Below are 19,319 nucleotides of genomic sequence, written 5' to 3'. Positions count from 1 at the left end.
TACAGGTCGTCTGCAAATATTAGACTAGGAATATTCAAACAGGTTGCCAAGTCATTAATAAAAATGAAAAATAATAGAGGTCCAAGATTAGAACCTTGTGGTACCCCAGATGTAACTACGTACTGAGCCGATTTGAAAGATTCATATTCAACGAATTGTTTTCTGTTAACTAGATATGATTCAATTAAAGTGAGCAGTTGGTTAGAGAATCCTGTTAGAGGTATAGAGAGAACGTCGATACTCGTCCGAAACCAAATATACACTTCTGAAGTACTTGGCGAATCCATTGACAATATCCCAAATACCTCATCATCAAGTTTCATTATACCTGTAGCGAGGAAACAAGATTCCGTGCCTATCTCCTATATAACTGTTTTTTTTCAATCTCTTCTGAGAGGTGTACACGTTTTTAGTGGATTTTTTCAGAGACAAGTGAACGAAATAACCAATCCGGATAGCATCACCTCTCAACGGGTGAAACACATGTCTGTTATAAGTTAATAATGATAATGTCGTCGTTATGTTGGGTTTTTCCGTCTGGCTGATTGGAATTTCCAGCGACTATATATCGAGTTTATAGATAAATAAAACATTCGAGTTGTTTAAAAGCAATGATATACGAGGCAGTGGAAGTTTTCGAAATTGCTCACCAATCAGCATAATAACAAGGTAAATATTTCATAGTCCGACGAATAATTTGCGTATTGCGAGTTACGAGGTGGTTTAGGTGTTAAGTTAAAGTTCGCATACCATTTCTGGTGAGTTTACTCATGTTTGACGCAACTATGACTGTTTCAGATCAGTTGGTAGATCTTCAGGCTAGTCATATTGGCTAGCTTACTTTTTGAGCTAACCGCGTATACTCAGCTGATCAGACACAAGATTTTTAATAGTACAGAGGATTAAATTAACCAAACAAAATGTACGTAAACAAATGCAACACGAAGTATTAACTTGTTTTATGTTGATGATGTCATTGTCTGTACTGTCACATCGTGTTTGTTCCATTAGCAGTTTTTTGTGTAATCATTTATGTGTGGGCGATTAGGGAATTCCAGTTTGGAACTGTAAGACGTAATATAATATTAATAAAAATTATCCCGTGATCTAGAAGCGATCAGGCGCATATCTCACTTTGCATAAAACTGGAAAAATTAAATTGATGACAACTTACAGGTGTATACAGTGAATTTCTTTAATGCCCCCCCCTTTTATTTTTTGAACGGGCAAATTCAAAAAACTGAAATTTGGGATAATGAAATTAATGCATGAATACTTTATTTTGAAGTGAAATTGACAGATGGAACTTTCAAGATGGCCATTGGGCGCCATCTGCGAAAAAAAATTAAATAGAAAGGGTGGTCTTGTGACACATCATTTTGAAGCTCCTGACGAATACTTCACAACCCTAGAATATGAAGTCAATATCATAACCTACTACAAAATGGCGGAACATTTAATAATTGCCTGAATACATTTTAATTTAACTACATAATATGGGGTAATAAGCTTGAGGCCAGTTCAGAAGATGCTCGAAATGGTTGCCTTGAACTTCTTGACATATGAACAGCCTATTCGACATTTCACGTCGAACATTTTCGAACACAGCAACGTCAATATCTCTACAAATATATATTATTCTCTGCCGTATAACCAATATTGAAGCAGGTTCAGGTTTGTACACCTTTTGCTTCAAATAGCCCCATGAAAAAAGTCCAAAGGTGTCAAATCTGGCGAGCGGGCTGGCCATTTTGCTGTTAGAATTACCATGTGGCAGATGAAAAGGAGTATTTCTAGGAATATCGATATTAATGTGTTTTTATGATGCACTGTTTGGAACCTTTGGTGTAGTAATGAATATTACTAGAGTTTTTTTTTCCAACACCAAATCGTTATTTTCAACACCTCGACACGTGTTTCGATCACCAAGCGATCATCTTCAAAGAGGAAGATTAAAACTAGAAACTAATGCGTGCTAACCCTATTTATGTGATATAAAGGTATCCCATACAGGTAAACCATCCAGGCGTACCACCCATACAGGTATACCAACCTTATTTAGTAATCAGTAAACCCAACAACATTATTTTATTTTAACAAGCTATATAGTATGCTCTTTGGTATAGGTCCGTCATCGTTATTCATAATATTATTGTGTTTACTTATTTCTACACTCTCATAGGCATCTAAAGTCTATCCAAATCCAAGATAGAGTGAAACAAAACAAAACCGAAGCGTGATGTTCACGTGATCGCCCAGTGTCAGATGGAAAGGACAGCGTTCATTGGTGAATTCGCCTTCTTGGTACGAGTTCGGTACCAGCACAGGGTTGTAATCAGTCGTTTGCGTGTTTGTGTGGCGTGCGTTATAGTATATTGTTTAAAATTGTTTTCCAAGATGTCCAGTACATACACTACTGATGACACTGTGAGCTATCCTCTGAGTCCAGCCAGGGAACGATCCAAAAAAAGACATTTGAGTGTTGGGATGAAAGAAGTGATTTTAAATGTGTTCAAGAAAGAGATGGAAGAAATTGAGACATCGACTGTCGACGAAGTCGTATCGAAAGTTTCCGATAAAATTTGAGTGTGTTGCGCTTCGATTTACAATGTTTCAGAATCGTCAAACCATTATAAAATCAATAGATGATGCTGATAAACATGCAATCAGGAGGAAAGTGCATGAGTACTTTTTCAGAAATGAAATACCCACGATAGACAAAGTTCTCACAGAAATAAATGCAGATGTTTTGCCAAGTTTTAAGCGGTCAACATTCCATAAAGTATTGAAACATTTGAATTTTGTATGGAAAAAACGAGGGCGCAATAGTTTATTATTTGATAGAGAGGAAATTGTGTTATGGAGGAGAGAGTATTTGACCAAAATTAAATATTAAAGGGAACAACAGAGAACAATTTATTAAATGGATGAAACCTGGGTTAATGCTGGTCATACTACCCCTAAAGTATGGGTCGATGGAACTGTGACCTCATCTAGGAGGGCCTTTCTAGATGGACTATCCACCGGATTAACAAATCCATCAGGTAAACTTATATTTATATTAAGACCTGTCTCAATCTCAATATATAAAAAGTAACCCTCGTATTTGTTTTATTTACTTACATACTTCTTCATAATTTCAAGTAAAGGAAAACGGCTTATTATTTGTCACATCGGCAATGAGAATGGGTTTGTTGCTGAAGGACTGTGGTGTTTCGAGTCGAAAAAAACTGGAGATTATCACGAAGAAATGAACGGTGAATCTTTCGAACAGTGGTTTTCCAAAGTTCTACCCCATCTGGAGGATAATGCTGTGATTGTAATGGACAATGCACCTTATCATTCGCGACGGTTAGAGAAGATTCCGACGTCTTCAAAGAAGGTTGAAATCCAAAATTGGCTACGATCAAAGAATATTAGCTTTGAAGACTCAATGCTAAGAGTACAGCTACTAAAAATTGTCAAGGAGCGCAAGCTTGACTATCAAAAATATATAGTCGATGAGATGGCAGCAGGCCAAAACAAAATTGTCCTTCGCCTGCCTCCATAGCACTGCGAGCTCAATCCCATCGAGTTAATATGGGCGGATGTGAAGAATTTTGTAGCTCAGCATAACACCACGTTCAAATTTGCGAATCTCAAAGTACTTTTTGATGAGGCTTTGAAAAGAGTAACAGCGGAGAAATAGGAGAAGTGTGTTCGGCATGTGGTATCGGAAGTCGAGACAAAGATGTGGAAGCTTGATAACATAATAGAGGCACAAATCGAGTCACTGATAATTCAGATTGGTGAGGATGACACTACTGATGAAGAGACAAATTCATCCAGTTGAATAATTTTGATCAATATTCCTTTTGATTTTACATAAAATAAAAATTATCAATAAAGAAATAATTACGTCTCTTTTCATATAATGCTTGAGTGCGCTGTGAAAAATTCAATGAAAATCTTTTAATATTACACATATTATCTGCATTTTTCCCGTTAAACTGCAAAACTTGTGCATTTCACTCGTTATTATAAAACAGTATTTCTAAGTATGATATAGCATTTGCGATCAACAAGATGTTGGTTCTGAATACGACCCTGGTCAATTCTTGGGATTTTCAATATCACGTGCGTAGGGCATGTCAAAGTTTACATCCACTCTATCTTGGATTTGAATTTGCTTTAGTTGGCAGGGTTGGCTTGCATTAGTTTCCAGTTTTAATCTTCCTCTTTGAAGATGATCACTTGGTGATCGAAACACGTGGCGAGGTGTTAAAAATAACGATTTGGTGTTGGGAAAAAACTCCAGTAATGTTCATTAATGTGTTTATCTTCAGGAAATTATTAAGTGTTCCGCTATTTTGTAGTAGGTGAAGATATTGGCTCCATATTCTAGGGTTTTGAAGCATTTGCCAGGAGCCTCAAAAAGATGTATCACAAGACCCCCCTTTCCATTGAATTTTCATTTCCAAGATGGCACCCAGTCGCCAACTGAAAGTTTCATCTGTCAATTTCACTTCAAAATAAAGTATTCATGCATTAATTTCTTTATCCCAAACTTCAATTTTTTTAGTTGACCCGTTCAAAAAATAAAAGGGGGGGACATTAAAGAAATGCACTGTATACTTATCTAAGCATTCATTGCAAATGAAAGTTTTTCAATACAGCTCCAAAACCACTGTCGCGTATAATAGTTTTCAAAAAAAAAAAACAACTTTCAAAGCTTAAAAACTGAGAACCATCAATAAAGCAAAATGTAAATTTATGCTAATCTTGTTTGAAATACTGTTCAATTCAATAGAGTTGATTCAGTTATCGTTACGTTTTTAACAGGTGTGAATGAGGATGTGAATTGATTGAGAAATAATGGGTTTCTTGTTCAGTGGAAATTTTATTGATTTCGGTGAATGTTGTTATGGTTTCCATGTGGATACATCCGGATTACCGTGATCTGTGACCTTTTACAAGTGTTTTTTAAAAAAAAGACTGGTACATTCACGAATTGTTAATACACTTTTTGTTCTAGGACCACTTTCAGAAGATACCTCCAATTTTTATTTATGGGTAGTCAGTCCACTGCTTTCGTCGCTTTTTTTTTTGAAATATTTCTTTTTCATATGTACGGATCGATTGGCTAATGAAAAAGAAAAGCAGAACTTTTATCTTCTCAATTTAAACTATATCCATCCAACAAAAAAGCGAGCCAAACGATAGATGCGAGATCACTACGCACTTCTGCATCTTTTGGGTGAAATAAACAAGCCTCTTTAAGCTGGCCAATCAGATTCAACTGCAATCGGCTGGCAGAATTCATTGTTACAGTGTGTCGGAGTGGTCAGTTACGTTTTAACTGCTAATTTGTCTCTCTACAGTCCACCTAAAAAAATACTATACCCAGCTGCATGTTATTAAAAAAAATCGTTCGTTCCTTAGTGCGACTCCCAACAAGCAGCCTTGTCTGGGCGATCAAGTACACTGTGCATGATAATGTTTTGGAGCACTCCGTTGCTTGGTTGGACAGAGTATAGTTAGTCTGTTTCTAACAAGGACGCAACTATACGTACATTCAAAATAATTCCACTTCATTATTCTTCAGTGAACCAGAAATCAAGAACATTTTGCGAAACATAAAGAAAACCTATCAGTTTATCAAAGTGAGATAACCACTTGAAATTTTCTCTATGAATTTTTATCACGTTCTATAAACGTGTTTGAAGGTCAATTTTTTTTTTCGCAAAATAAGTTATCGACAGTTGTACGTTTTGAGATAGTGGAGTAACTGAATGAAATGTTTATTGAAATGATGATATTACTACACGGGCTGAATCATGAGCCTTACACACATCATGAAATTTCAAAAGGCTCATGTTTTAATTAATTTTTTTTCCCAGATGGCGCCATCTGGCAATTAAAAAAAAAATAAAAAAAGTTTTTTCAAAACCTTAAAGAACAATAGAATTCATGATTTAAAAAAACGGTTCCTTAATTTTAATATTTAGTTGCAAAAAACGATTGTTAATTAACAAACGCATTTTTTAGCAACAAAGAAATTTTTTTAGGAAACCATTTTTTTAAGAAACCATTTTTTTTAAATCATGATTTTTTTCAATTAATATAATGCAAAAAAAAATTCGAATTGCTTATAAACAATGTGTTTGTTTATAATAAATGTATTAACAATAGCTGTAAAAAATTTAAAAAAATATTATTAATTAGTTTTTAGCCATGAGACATTGAAACAATAAAAAAAAATATGTAATGTATTTTTTATAAAATTATAATTTTCAATTGTTAAAAAAAAAAAAGAAAATAACAATTTTTTTATTTTGGCAACGGTAATCTATTTTTTTGCCTATTAGGGATAACTTCACCAAAGGAAAAAAATACCTGGGTTTTAGTTTAATAATTATAGGGATTTTTATATTAACTTTCAATTCAGAAAAAGTTATTAATTAACAAATTTATAATTAATGTTAAAATTGGGATAAAAATTTGTTGACTGCGGCCGCGTGCTCTCCGCCCTCTATCTCGAAAACGGTTCACTGTATAAAAAACTTTTTTAAACAAAATTTGTAGAGAATTTTGTATTCTACAATATTGATAATAAATACAAATAGCAAAAAACCCATAGGAAATGAGATATTTCCAAAAAAAGCGCAAAAAAAACGAATTTTGTGACCTTTGACCTTGAAATTTAATAGTTGCTAACGCCCTACCATATGTAGGTTTTGAGACAACTTTTAGGGTGTCAATATACAAGTATTTACAGACTTACAGCTGGGTATCTCGAATTCCAAGGTGAACTTACTATAATGACTGGACTAAGAAGCACGTCTTCATCGATAATTTTATCGGTTCCGCACGTGTTTGAATCGACGGTTTTTCCTATGATGTAAATTTCACGTTCACCGTTCAGTACATTTGGAACAAACATTATTTTAAACGCGGTTGGGTTTCATCTCGACCCTATTAAACTTCAACAAACAAAGCAGGCCTTCACGGTTTGCGGTGCTTTTTCCCTGAGTATTCAACGTTTCACAGAAACATATCATCGAGTAGTAATTTGATAAACCGCAAATGCAACTCACTCGGGTTTATCAAGATTGATGAGTTGGCGTAAACATCATCAGACATGCGTTATGGAAGTATCAGATTGATTAAAAGAGGTGACGACGGATTATTATTATTATATATTATTATTATATTAATGATAGCTGGTGCTATCTATAATGAATCTTCAGATCAATCACAAAACTGCCAATAACTCACCTAAAAAGTTCCACTGATCTAAATCGCAGGGCAGATACTCCTGTACTTGGTAGCTTAACGCCAGCTGGTCTTTTTCTTGTTGTTGGACAGGATGGGCAAGCGCCTGGACGCTCTTGGTGTCGTTGCTGAGGGCTGCGATGTGGAAGGGGGAATGGCCTTTGAACCCCCTGGGGCAGGGATCAACTCCGGCCACGACGAGCCACCGAGCTACGTTCGCTTGACCTGTGGCGACGGCGAGGTGGAGAGGCGTTTGGCCGCTGTTGTTTCGAATTTCGAGGAGTTCGGGAAGGGGAGCAGCTCTGATCAGGGCTAAAGCGACCTCGACGAAACCCTCTTCGATTGCTGTGTGGAGGTGTCTGCAAAAGAAAAGAAGAGCCTGATGACTGGAGAACTCAGGTGTCATGGGCTACAAAATAAAAAAAAAACAAGCAAAAGGTATCTGAAGGGATGCCTTCATGCTAACCAGTTGCTTTTCAGTAAAAAGCTGCAGAGACAGAACGAATCTGATTCGGCAGTAGATGTCGAAGACTGGCTTTGCAACGGACCGCTTTAAGGAGCCTCGTTGATCACTGTGATCCCATAGATAGAGTCTTTGTATGGAACATGCCTATTCTTACTTCAACTTAGGTTTCTGCTTTATTGACAGGTAAGTCCAGCCATGCAATCGTGGTTCAGCCTGTCACCACTGATGGGGCCTGTAGGAGATCGAAACAGCGCTGGTGTTGAATCACAATTGCTTTATTTTTGACTTTGGTTCCATCTACAGTAGTGGTTGCTCTGTGATACCCAAATGCAAGTATTTCCTACCAAATTAACATCTACCTTATGTGAAAATTACCATTTCCAAACCGATATAAACTCATTTTTTGATTCGAGACATGGGGAGAGTAACTGAAATCCAAAATGCTGAAGATAACCAGAAAAAAAGATATAAAGTTAATCTATTATAATATTTTTTTCGGTTTAGGCCAAAACCAACAGTGTAATCATGCCTCAGTCACCGTATTCACCAGATTTAGCCCCCTGCGACCTTTTCCTGTTCCCGAGATCGAAGACACCCATGAAAGGACGGCGTTTTGCGACGATTGAGGAGAGAGCTCAAGGGCATACCAAAAAGGGCATATCAGAATCATTTGGAGGTTTGGAAAAAAAGCTGTCACAAGTATATTATATCTGAAGGGGCTACTTTGAAGGGGACAAATGAAATTGATGGATAAATAAATATTTTTTGAGAAAAATGAAAATTCACCTAATTTTTTGAACGTACCTCGTATGTACTGACGAAACCACATCTATTATTGTACAATGACAGAGATTTGTATACAAACAAACAATCAGCCGATATTTTGACTACGTGAAAAAGGATAAGAGGGAATATATATTTTTTGTTCCTCTGACGTCATCTAATTTCCTCTCTGTGATAAATTCGTAAGAGGAATAATAAGAGAAGTAGTATAACTATGTCTATGTATATTTATACTATAGCTGATATATCACTTCACTTTACATTGACTTTTCCAATGATATGTTAAAATGGTCTAAGTGGAATAAACATATTATTATTTTTGCTCATTTTGTGTTGTGTCTGCTGTTTTGGAAGTCGTTTTCATTGAATTAATTTTATATGATTTCTTTGCAGTAGTACAAGTATTTTTCTAAGTTGGCTACTCTGCCTATTTATTATTAGCACAGAATACCTTACAGAAGAAACACGGAACAAAAAACATGAACTTTCTCCTTCCAAAGTGTCATTGTGCAATTTCTCAACTGCAATTAAATTATGTATCAAAGATTTTGAATTCACCGCTAAAAACTGACGTTGAATACCTCCAACACAGAATATAGTAACAAAAACCTTATTGCTCAACATCAAAGTGCCGCCATTTGAGTTTAAGGTATTCCGTGTCATCAGTGTCAATTGTCATATGTACTTAGTTGACGTTTATATTCTTTTTTTTCTGACAGTTGACAAGACTAATGACAAGCGGCAGGGTAGCCAACTCGTCAGACTCCAAAAAGTCACTAACTTGGAACCTCGAAATCTACGAATGAGGCGACTTCTCATTTCGAGAATGTAATGAATGTTCAAGATTTCTAAATTGCTGTTGTAATAGTTGGGAATTCCGCAAAATCGTAGCCGGTTTCCCAATAATTTCACACGGTCATTCTAGTTTTGCAGATACGTAGTTCAGTCGGCACCCACGTGTTAATGTCCTGTTTCTCCGATTATACCGAGTCGATAAAAATATCGCCAGTATCTGACCGACGGGGACTAATAATAGAAGATGCACCGTAAATATAGTCTGGCAACGGGAACAGATTCTTGATATATATCGCTGCTATCGCTTAGGAATGGATTGTTGGGTGATTTTTTTTTGGCAATCAAGGTTGGGATTTCACTGTAAATTTGGACAGTTACTAAAACCATACTGTCAACATTAGAAAGCTTAATTTGAAAGCCCAGAAATGAGCAATTGTCCCAGGACAATTTAGGAGATGATATTTCAAGAATTCTCAACCTAATTTTGAATACGCTTACATTACGAATTATTATTAAGAGTACTGGTATTCGTAAACTATAGTAACGTACACTTAAGCTTATAAACTCCAGATTTCACCATCTTGTCAACTTTATGGAATTGAATATTTCTGTTTGTTCAGATTAAATAATATATGTATAGGTATAGTTGTATTATTTGTATAAATTTAATTGATTACACTTAACATATAGTAGTACAGTATTGATGCTATGCAAAACAATTAAAAAAATATAGTTTAAAAAAACTAAAAAACACGCTTTTGAAGAACATCGAACTAAAAAGTTAAAAATATTTTTTTTAAATAATTAGAAACGGAATTAGATTCCGTTTCGTTCAAAACTTTTTTCTGTACTGAATTACGGGTAATTGAAAATATTTAAATATTTCATCTGTAGTACAAAATTTCGCTAACACTTATAATTCATAAAATATGTTTTTTATTTTGATTTTCTTTTTAACAACCTATCAAGGATGTTACGTATAGCGCCATCTGCCCGCGAATAGCTCAAGCGAAGTTGATTCTTACTGTTATTTTCTATCCATTCACTTTTATATTTTTATGCTTTATAGTTTTTATATTCTCATACTTACATTTATGTGTTGCATGAGAATATTCATTATTATTATTATTATTTATTTCAATATGTAGCATATATATTATCACTTTCTGACTGCTTTTCCACGCCAAAATGCTGAATTCACCAAATGTTCAAATATTACTTTCATATTATTACTGCCCGCGAATAAATCAAAAAATATCAATTCGGTTACGAACAGTGCCATCTGCCCGCGAATAGATCAAGCAATAATGCCGATAATTCTGTCAATACACATCCCGATCTTGAGAGTTACACACAAACATGCATACAAACAATCATACATATACAGTGCTAGTCAAAAGTCCCCTCCCCCCTCGTATCTTTGGAACGGGTATACTTATAATAATGAAATTTGGAGGGTGGAAATAAACGGATGTAGGCTTCTTAACTGGTCATAACAGGTGGCGCAATAGTCATAAATGACGTCACAAGGCCACTGTGACCAAAAATTTTAAATGGGACCCTATGGCAAGTGACAGCTCGTTTGAAAGGTATTGAAAATACCTATTCAGTCATACCAATTTTGTTTGGGTTTCGGCTGATTTTGATTGATAAATTGAAGAAATACGAAAATTATTGTTTCGCATTTAATTAATAAAGATTTTAAAGTACGCCTCTGGTTCATTGTCAAAAAGGTTGACGTGTTTGTATTATCTACTTGTCAAAAGTGTTTATACCTTGAAAATTTACCTAAGCTATTGTTTAACGAGACGTTTAAGTGTTTACATAGGCAAAATGGTACGTACTGTAGCCGACAAAGTAGCAGCTATCTTAATAATTGGTGAATGTAGAAACAATTTCCATGCAGCGGAACGACTGTTTAATGAGAGGTACCCCGATCGCCCTATATCGAGGGTTTATTTGAGGGAGCTTCTTCGGAAGTTTGAAGCATCAGGTAGTGTTCAAGATGCCAAACGATCTGGTCGACCAACAATTAGTGATGACAAAAAAATTGACATACTTGGAGAAATGGTAGTGAACCCTACTTCTTCCACAGCCCAAGTTGCGTCTATCTGTGAAGTCAGTCAAAGGACAGTACATAGGGTGTTGGCTAAAAACAAATTTCATCCATACAAATTAAAAATGGTGCACCAACTTTCAGATGATGACCCCGACCGAAGACTAGAATTCTGTGAAACTATGTCCGATAAAATGAACCAACAACCAGGCTACATACAGACAATTTGTTTTAGTGACGAAAGTACTTTCTTTCTCAATGGAAATGTTAACACTCAAAATGTGAGGTATTGGAGTGACACAAATCCTCACATCTTTCGTGAAAAACATACTCAATTTCCAGAAAAAGTAAATGTTTGGGCAGGTATTTTGGGAAACCACATAGTTGGGCCTCTTTTTCTCAATGCTAACTTAACCGGTGAATTGTATCTGGAGATGTTACAAACTGATATTGAGGCGTTAATTCTTGAAATTCTAGAAGATAATCCAGATGAATTCGACAACTTGGAAATAACGTTTCAACAAGATGGTGCTCCTGCACACTATTACGGTGCAGTAAGACGTTACCTAGATGAAGAATATCGTGGTAGATGGATTGGACGACGAGGTTCGATCGAATGGCCAGCTCGGTCACCGGACCTTACACCATTAGATTTTTTTCTATGAGGGTACTTGAAATCTAAGGTTTACGCTACAGCACCTGACAGTATTGCCATTCTGAAACAACGAATTGTTGAAGAATGTAGGGCAATTTCCGCTGACACACTGGGACGAGTACGACAAGAGTTTAGCAATAGGATGCATTACTGCCAGGAAGTAGATGGAGCACATTTTGAACACTTATTATAAGAACTGGTTCTTAAATCTTTATTAATTAAATGCGAAACTATAATTTTCGTATTTCTTCAATTTATCAATCAAAATCAGCCGAAACCCAAACAAAATTGGTATGACTGAATAGGTATTTTCAATACCTTTCAAACGAGCTGTCACTTGCCATAGGATCCCATTTAAAATTTTTGGTCACAGTGGCCTTGTGACGTCATTTATGACTATTGCGTCACCTGTTATGACCAGTTAAGAAGCCTACATCCGTTTATTTCCACACTCCAAATTTCATTATTATAAGTATACCCGTTCAAAAGATACGAGGGGGGGAGGGGACTTTTGACTAGCACTGTATACAGGTGAAGCTAATATACAGCGTGTAAAAAATTAGAAATTCAATAAATTATTTTGGAAGCACAATATTCATGAGTTATTTTTTTGCTGGTATCTTTTTAGCAACACTGTTTTTGACAGATCACGCGTGAATCGTGTCTTGTGTCATTGTCAAACTTCTATAATTTAACCATGAATCGACTTACGAATGAACAACGCTTGCAAATTATTGAATTTTATTATCAAAATTCATGCTCGGTGAAAAAAGTGCATCGTGCACTTCTTCCAATTTATAGGCAGTTTCGTCGGCCTACTGAGGGAGCTATTCGGATGCTTGTGACTAAATTTCGAACCCAGTTTACATTATTGGACATTAAACCACCAACACGCATACGTAGAGTGAGGACCGAAGAAAATATTGCGGCTGTATCCGCCAGTGTTCGTGATGACCGTGAAATGTTGATTCGCCGCCGTTCGCAGCAATTGGGCCTCTGTTACTCCACTACGTAGGAAATTTTGCGAAAGTATTTGGGTGTAAAACCTTATAAGATACAGCTGGTGCAAGAATTGAAGCCACACGACCTCCCACAACGTCTAACGTGGCTCAATTAAGAGCCGCCTTCGGTGAACAGTTTATCTAACGTTTGGGGCCCGTCAATTGGCCGCCTACATCGGGTGATTTAACGCCTTTGACATGAGCCATGTTAAGGCTCATGTCTACAGGGATAAACCAGCAACGACTGACGCTCTGGAAGCTAATATTGAAGTATTTATACGTGAAATACCGGTCGATATGTTAAAGAGAGTGTGCCAAAATTGGACCTTGCGTATGGGCCACCTAAAGCGGAGTCGCGGACAACATTTGCATGAAATCATCTTCAAACATTAAATTATATTCATCGTTCTATCGATCCCAATAAATATGTCATCAATGTTTTTAAATTTTTTGTGTTGTTTTGAAAATCAATTCTTATACCTCTTAAAAAAACACCCGTTACAAGGGACATACTTACATACAAGTAGTAAAATAAATTAGGTATTTATTCGATAGTTAAAAAATTCTTCAAGGCTTTAGAAAGTATTCATTGACAGCATTTTTAAAAATTTTTTTCGTTGCCACCATTTTTAGCATAGCAATCTTTATCATTATGTATACATAGTAATACATATATTTGAAATGTATATGCAGGGAAATGTTTTATACTAAATATTGATTATGTATTCATCAATAATAAACTTTATATAGCGTGTTTTTGACCGGGACTACCTGTTAACCTAAAGTGATGCTCTTCTATTTCGAAAACGATTCAAATTATAAACAAATGCTTGGAACAAAAGTTGTAGGGAATTCAATCCTCTGCAATATTGATAACGAATACAAACAGCGAAAACCCCATAGGAAACTAGTTAATTGCAAAAAATGTGCAAAAAAATAGATTTTGTGACCTTTCACCTTAGATTTCAACAGTCGCGTACACTGCATCATATGTAGGTTATGAGACAACTTTAAGGATGTCAAAATACAATTTTATACGAGTTTATAGCGGGGTATCTCAAATTCCGAGATACTTTCCTAATTTTGACTAAGATGACTGGACTATTAGTAATTCAACAAAATCTGAATGGAATAAGTGTGTTGTATCTTCCTTGGGATTGTACGGAGAGCTCATTAAGCACAAACAAGATTCATGTGGATCAGAGGTCGGTCTAATTTCGTAGTCTGATAAGATTGAAGAGGTCAAAATCTTGATGATTTCGCATATTTTTCATGAAAATTAATCCGAAGCAGTGGCGCACACGGTTTCATTGACTACCTAGCAATTTGAATTACGCATATTGAAACGCCCAGCACACGTGGGACGAAGCCTGTTGCTTTTTACCTTGATGTTGACGACTTGTCGTTGCTCTCACAACAATCAAAACACGTTTATCTTTTCCAGCGCGGAAGGAAATACTAGTCAAATTGTTTACAGTTTGCATAGATCTGCCAATTAAAATGCCATTGCTGAAACTGCTTCCGGAATGTTCGTAGAATTATGGAAGAGCTTGTATTAGCGGAAAAGTTGAGTCAGTTGGAAACCACTGTTGAGATAAACATATAGACAATGGTGGTTCATCATCTGAATAATTAGCTCTCACTTTCTTTCAGGGGATCGGCACTCACGAGAGAAACGGAAAAAGATGTGACAACATTAACGTTGACTCATTTGAGAATTTGTGTTAGTGACTTTCATATGGAAAAAAATTTCTTATCTCTGTTGTACAAACTAGATAGATGAACACACAAATGAGAAACTTAATGGTGAAAACCACATATCGATATCTATCATCGCTTCTGAGTTACAGCATGTTTTTGGGAAATATGCATTCTCGAAAAGTTGCTCTAACTTTTTTCCTGTTTGTATAAAACAGACTATCATATCCCATTTTTCATAAATCCTCATAGGTACATCATTGCGAACGTGTTTGAAAATTGAACAAAAACCACTAATTGAAGAGCGTCTTTACTGAAAATGGCTCCAAAGCAGCCGAAACGTCGAAAAGATGAAAATAACAGACGCGGTTCAACCCGGACAAATTACTGACTGCGGAAACCTATCCGAATACAAGAACTATTAAACTATTCGCATCCAAATTTGGGATCAATGTGTTTTCAAACCATTTCTTGAAAATATTAGCTTCCATGTTCTTATGTCAACATTGCAGTCCTCAAGTTTTTTTCCACATAACTTCAAATAATTGGGAACCCATCCTTGACTTCATCCGCAATGCACAATGATTAGTCGTGATCCTTTGTTTGCAGGCATGTTAGGCGTACACATTCTCGAACCATCAGTCCACCCTTTCGTAACTGTGTCGTGAGTGTCATACCGAGTTTCGTCCAAATAGAAAATTTGCCGTTGTTCTTGTCTATATTTAGTTATTTGTTCTAATTATTTGTTACGCAATTCCACTATTCTTCTGCTTTTCATAACTGCTTGACGTTTGTTTATTATTTTAAATCTAAATCCTAGTTTCTTCATTCAATTCTGAAGAGTTTTGTCGCAGCAGACGTTATGTCCGGAAGTATTTGATTTCTTCCTTATGATTTCAGTTATAGGAATCTCATTTCTTTTGTAACAGTCCTATATTGTTTTTTCAATAATTTTATTAGATCAACATCTAAAGGTTTTGGTAATCCTATATCACATCGCGTCTTGCGTTCATAAGGTTTGTTTTTGACTATTTTACGTACAGTTGAGAAAGGAATTTCGGTCATATCTAATGTTGCTTGTAATAGTTTGTTTTCCTCGAAACCAAACTTGAGATGTAGATTCTTATACACATTGAAACATACTCTGTGTTTCAATATTCAAATGCATCTGAATCTTATTCACTGGTATCCCTTTGAGCATTGTTCACTATCGCTATTGGAACCACTACACTGGAAAAAGTCTGCGTTGTTATCACACTCGTTATTACTATTAGTAATGGCACAAGAACGCCACATTTCAAACATATAACAAAAATTTTAAGTAATTATAACTGCACCAATATCGAATTTCAACACTCAAATCGCGATCAGTTCCTGGACTGAACACGACGGCGATAACCAACGCCGCATTCCTCGTTTTCTATTAGTCACCGCAAGACAAATTCAATTCTCTTCAGCCAATCATGAATCTCGGTTAGTAAAAATTATCCAATACAAAATTGAATTAATGCTGCACAGAGAGGGTGTAGAATATGTTAATATAGGCTTTCTCGGCCGGAACTACGATTAAAGATAGCAAAATCCGGGACAGTAAACCGTGGTCGAATGGAACTTGAAATTCCAAACGTTTCGTCTGCTACTGCGGCAGACATCATCAGTGGTGTGTGCGTCGACTGCGAGATATAACTTTGGTTCGCGCAGTAAACGCACACAACATTGATGGTGTCTGCCGCAGTAGCAGACGAAACGGCTGGTACTTCAGCTTCCATTCGATCACGGTCTACTCTACTCTGTTTTCTATTAATATTGCTGTAACATTTTGATTTGGAATATTTAGATAATAACAAAAAGGGTGGGCTTATCTAACAAGATATTGGGTTTAAGCAAGAACCATGGTAGGGAGTGCCTTAAATCATGGCGTAATCTGTTGTTTTTTTAATGTTTGGTTGTGACAGCTTTTGCTAATTTAACTTCAAGCTAGCAGGTCTCTCTGATAAATGAAGAGTAAAGAATTCGGGAACAATATAAATTCAGCCGAAATGTTTGTCCTGAAAACAAACAGAAAAATCCAAAGTAGTTCCGCCAGCCAAACAGGGGTCCCAATTTCTCCCCCAACATTCATCAACTCCGGTCCTGTTCATATGTCGCAATAACCGTGCGTAAATAAAATAGTATTTCAATGGAAATACGTCAGCAAATTAATTTTCGATCTGATTGACTGGATGACCTCTTTAAATTTCCTGGCATTGACCAGGGAAAACCCTACTAGGAAAATCCGACCGACTGGGACTCCGCGGGAAATTTGGTAAACGAATCAACCCCAAATGGGTTTCTTTGATTCAATTAAAGTATATGTAATTTCCGAATGAGGTATTTAAGAGAATCGCATTATAGAGGATTCATGTGAAACGTGGATGACTTCTATATAAGATCATTTTGTGTGCAGGTAGCTGGAGGAAGTGAGAAATCTGGAAACTTGTCAACAAAAAATATAAATGAATGATTGTTCGAGTCGCAAAAACAATAACACCTCATCTTCATCGTTTTCTGTTTCCGAGCGTTTTTCTGTAATATTTGACAGTTTTCTCACAACTTCTATGGTTTTGAAGTTGTTCTTTCTCATTTACTTATAAATGTCTAGAAAACATTTTGAATACAAAATTGTTCACGTGGTATAGGACTCTTTGATAAATAAATATAAAGATTTATGATTTTACTGTTGGAAGTACATAATTTTCATGCATATTATACATGCATATTATGCATGCATATTATGCATTTCATGCATTTGAGAACAAAAACAAATATTAATTAATCATCGAAAATCACTTTATTGTTTTTCAAAATATTCCCCATGAAGATGTATATACTTTTGCATGCGTTTCAACCAATTGTCGAAGCACTTTTGCCACTCTGATTGAGGTATCTCCAAAACATGCATTTAGGAAGTTTAATCTTCCTCTTGAAGATGATCACTTGTTGATCAAAACACGTGTCTAAAAATGACGGTTTGGTATTGGGATAAAACTCGCGCGATAGATTTTGAATTTACCCAAAACAAGCACCCATAACCTGTTGGTTGTGGTTTGATTCCGAAAGTTATTAACAAGAGATTTAAGTCCACTTTTCATTACTCATTCAGAATGTCACTTTCATCGGGGACTGTTATGCTACAAAAATAAAATATAGGGAATAGTCCAATATGAACTGATTAACGGAACACCAGATTTCAAACAGATGAACTTATAGCCCAGTCAAATTAGTTCAAAACAGAGCCAGTAACGCAAAAATTTCCACTGGCAATTTTCTTCCCGAATTCTTTGGGGAAGGGGCCACTGGCAGTCTAAATTCAAGTTACTGGAGTACTAAACCCGTTACTGCATCCGTCATCTTGAATTTAAGAGTTGATTTTTGTTTACTGAATAACTCATTCATTTTCAATTTTACGGAAAATAGTTATTAGGTACAAAAGTTTGTTTGAAATTAAATTTCCTACAATTTTCGTTCTCATCAATTTTTTCCTAGGATCGATATTTTTCGATTTATAACCGAAAAGTGGGGGTGAATATTTTTAATTGAACAACTAGTTTATTTTCAATTTTACGAAAAAATTGTTTTGAACAAATTTGTTCAAAATCGAATTTCCTACAATTTTGGTCCTTACCAATATTTTTCTAGGATCAATATTTTTCGATTTATACCCGAGAAAAAGAGGGGGTAAAATCTCATTATTGTATTATCACGTTTATTTTCAATTTAACGAAAAAAATTTTGATCAACGAAGTTGTTCAAAATCGAATTTTCTACAATTTTGGTCCTCGCCAATTTTTTCCTAGGATGTATATTTTTCGATTTATACCCGAGAAAAAGAGGGGGTAAAATCTCATTATTGTATTATCACATTTATTTTCAATTTTACGAAAAAAAATGTGATCCACGAAGTTGTTCAAAATCAAATTTCCTACAATTTTGGTCCTCGCCAATTTTTTCCTAGGATGTATATTTTTCGATTTATACCCGAGAAAAGGAGGGGGTAAAATCTCATTATTGTATTTTCACGTTTATTTTCAATCTAACAAAAAAAATGTGATCAACGAAGTTGTTCAAAATCCAATTTCTTACAATTTTGGTCCTCGCCAATTTTTTCCTAGGACTAATATTTTTCGATTTATGCCCGAGAAAAGGAGGGGGTAAAATCTCATTATTGTATTATCACGTTTATTTTCAATTTTACGAAAAAAATTGTAATAAACAAAGTTGTTCAAAACCAAATATCCTACAATTTTGGTCCTCATCAATTTTTTCGTAGGATCGATATTTTTCGATTTATGCTCGAGAAAACGAGAGTAAAATCTGCAACTGCAAATCCAAATTCAACTGGACTATTACACAACAAATGAAAGTAACCTGCAAAATGTCATTATACGGGTAGGTTGTTTAAAATAAATTCTTCGATGGTGTAACAAGTTTTCGAAACAAAATTTTCAATGCCGATTCATTTTGTCTTGAGTCCTGAAGTACATATTTTGTAGAAACGTTGTTTCAAATAAAAGACACCTGTGAACCTTTTCTTGTTAATTTTTTCAAGTTACTTTGACATGAAAGAGAACA

At 35.5% G+C, this 19,319-nt stretch overlaps 1 protein-coding gene across 3 annotated transcripts in view; it reads right to left on the bottom strand.

The window, feature by feature from the left end:
* Window positions 1–19,319, bottom strand: part of cact (NF-kappa-B inhibitor cactus) — a 53,972-nt gene that overhangs the window by 17,175 nt on the left and 17,478 nt on the right. For all 3 annotated transcript variants that reach the window (XM_074175494.1, XM_074175496.1, XM_023173411.2), the window contains one exon: window positions 7,258–7,613. In XM_074175494.1, coding sequence (XP_074031595.1) covers window positions 7,258–7,613 — 356 coding nt within the window. The remainder of the gene's footprint in view (window positions 1–7,257; window positions 7,614–19,319) is intronic.

Source organism: Leptinotarsa decemlineata, unplaced genomic scaffold, assembly GCF_025532065.1.
Source record: "Leptinotarsa decemlineata unplaced genomic scaffold, Ldec_3_MD MMD2_tig00001064_RagTag_RagTag, whole genome shotgun sequence".
Classification (NCBI taxonomy): Eukaryota; Metazoa; Arthropoda; class Insecta; order Coleoptera; family Chrysomelidae; genus Leptinotarsa; species Leptinotarsa decemlineata.
Note: the sequence above shows the minus strand (reverse complement) of the source record. Positions and strands in the feature narration are given on the sequence as shown.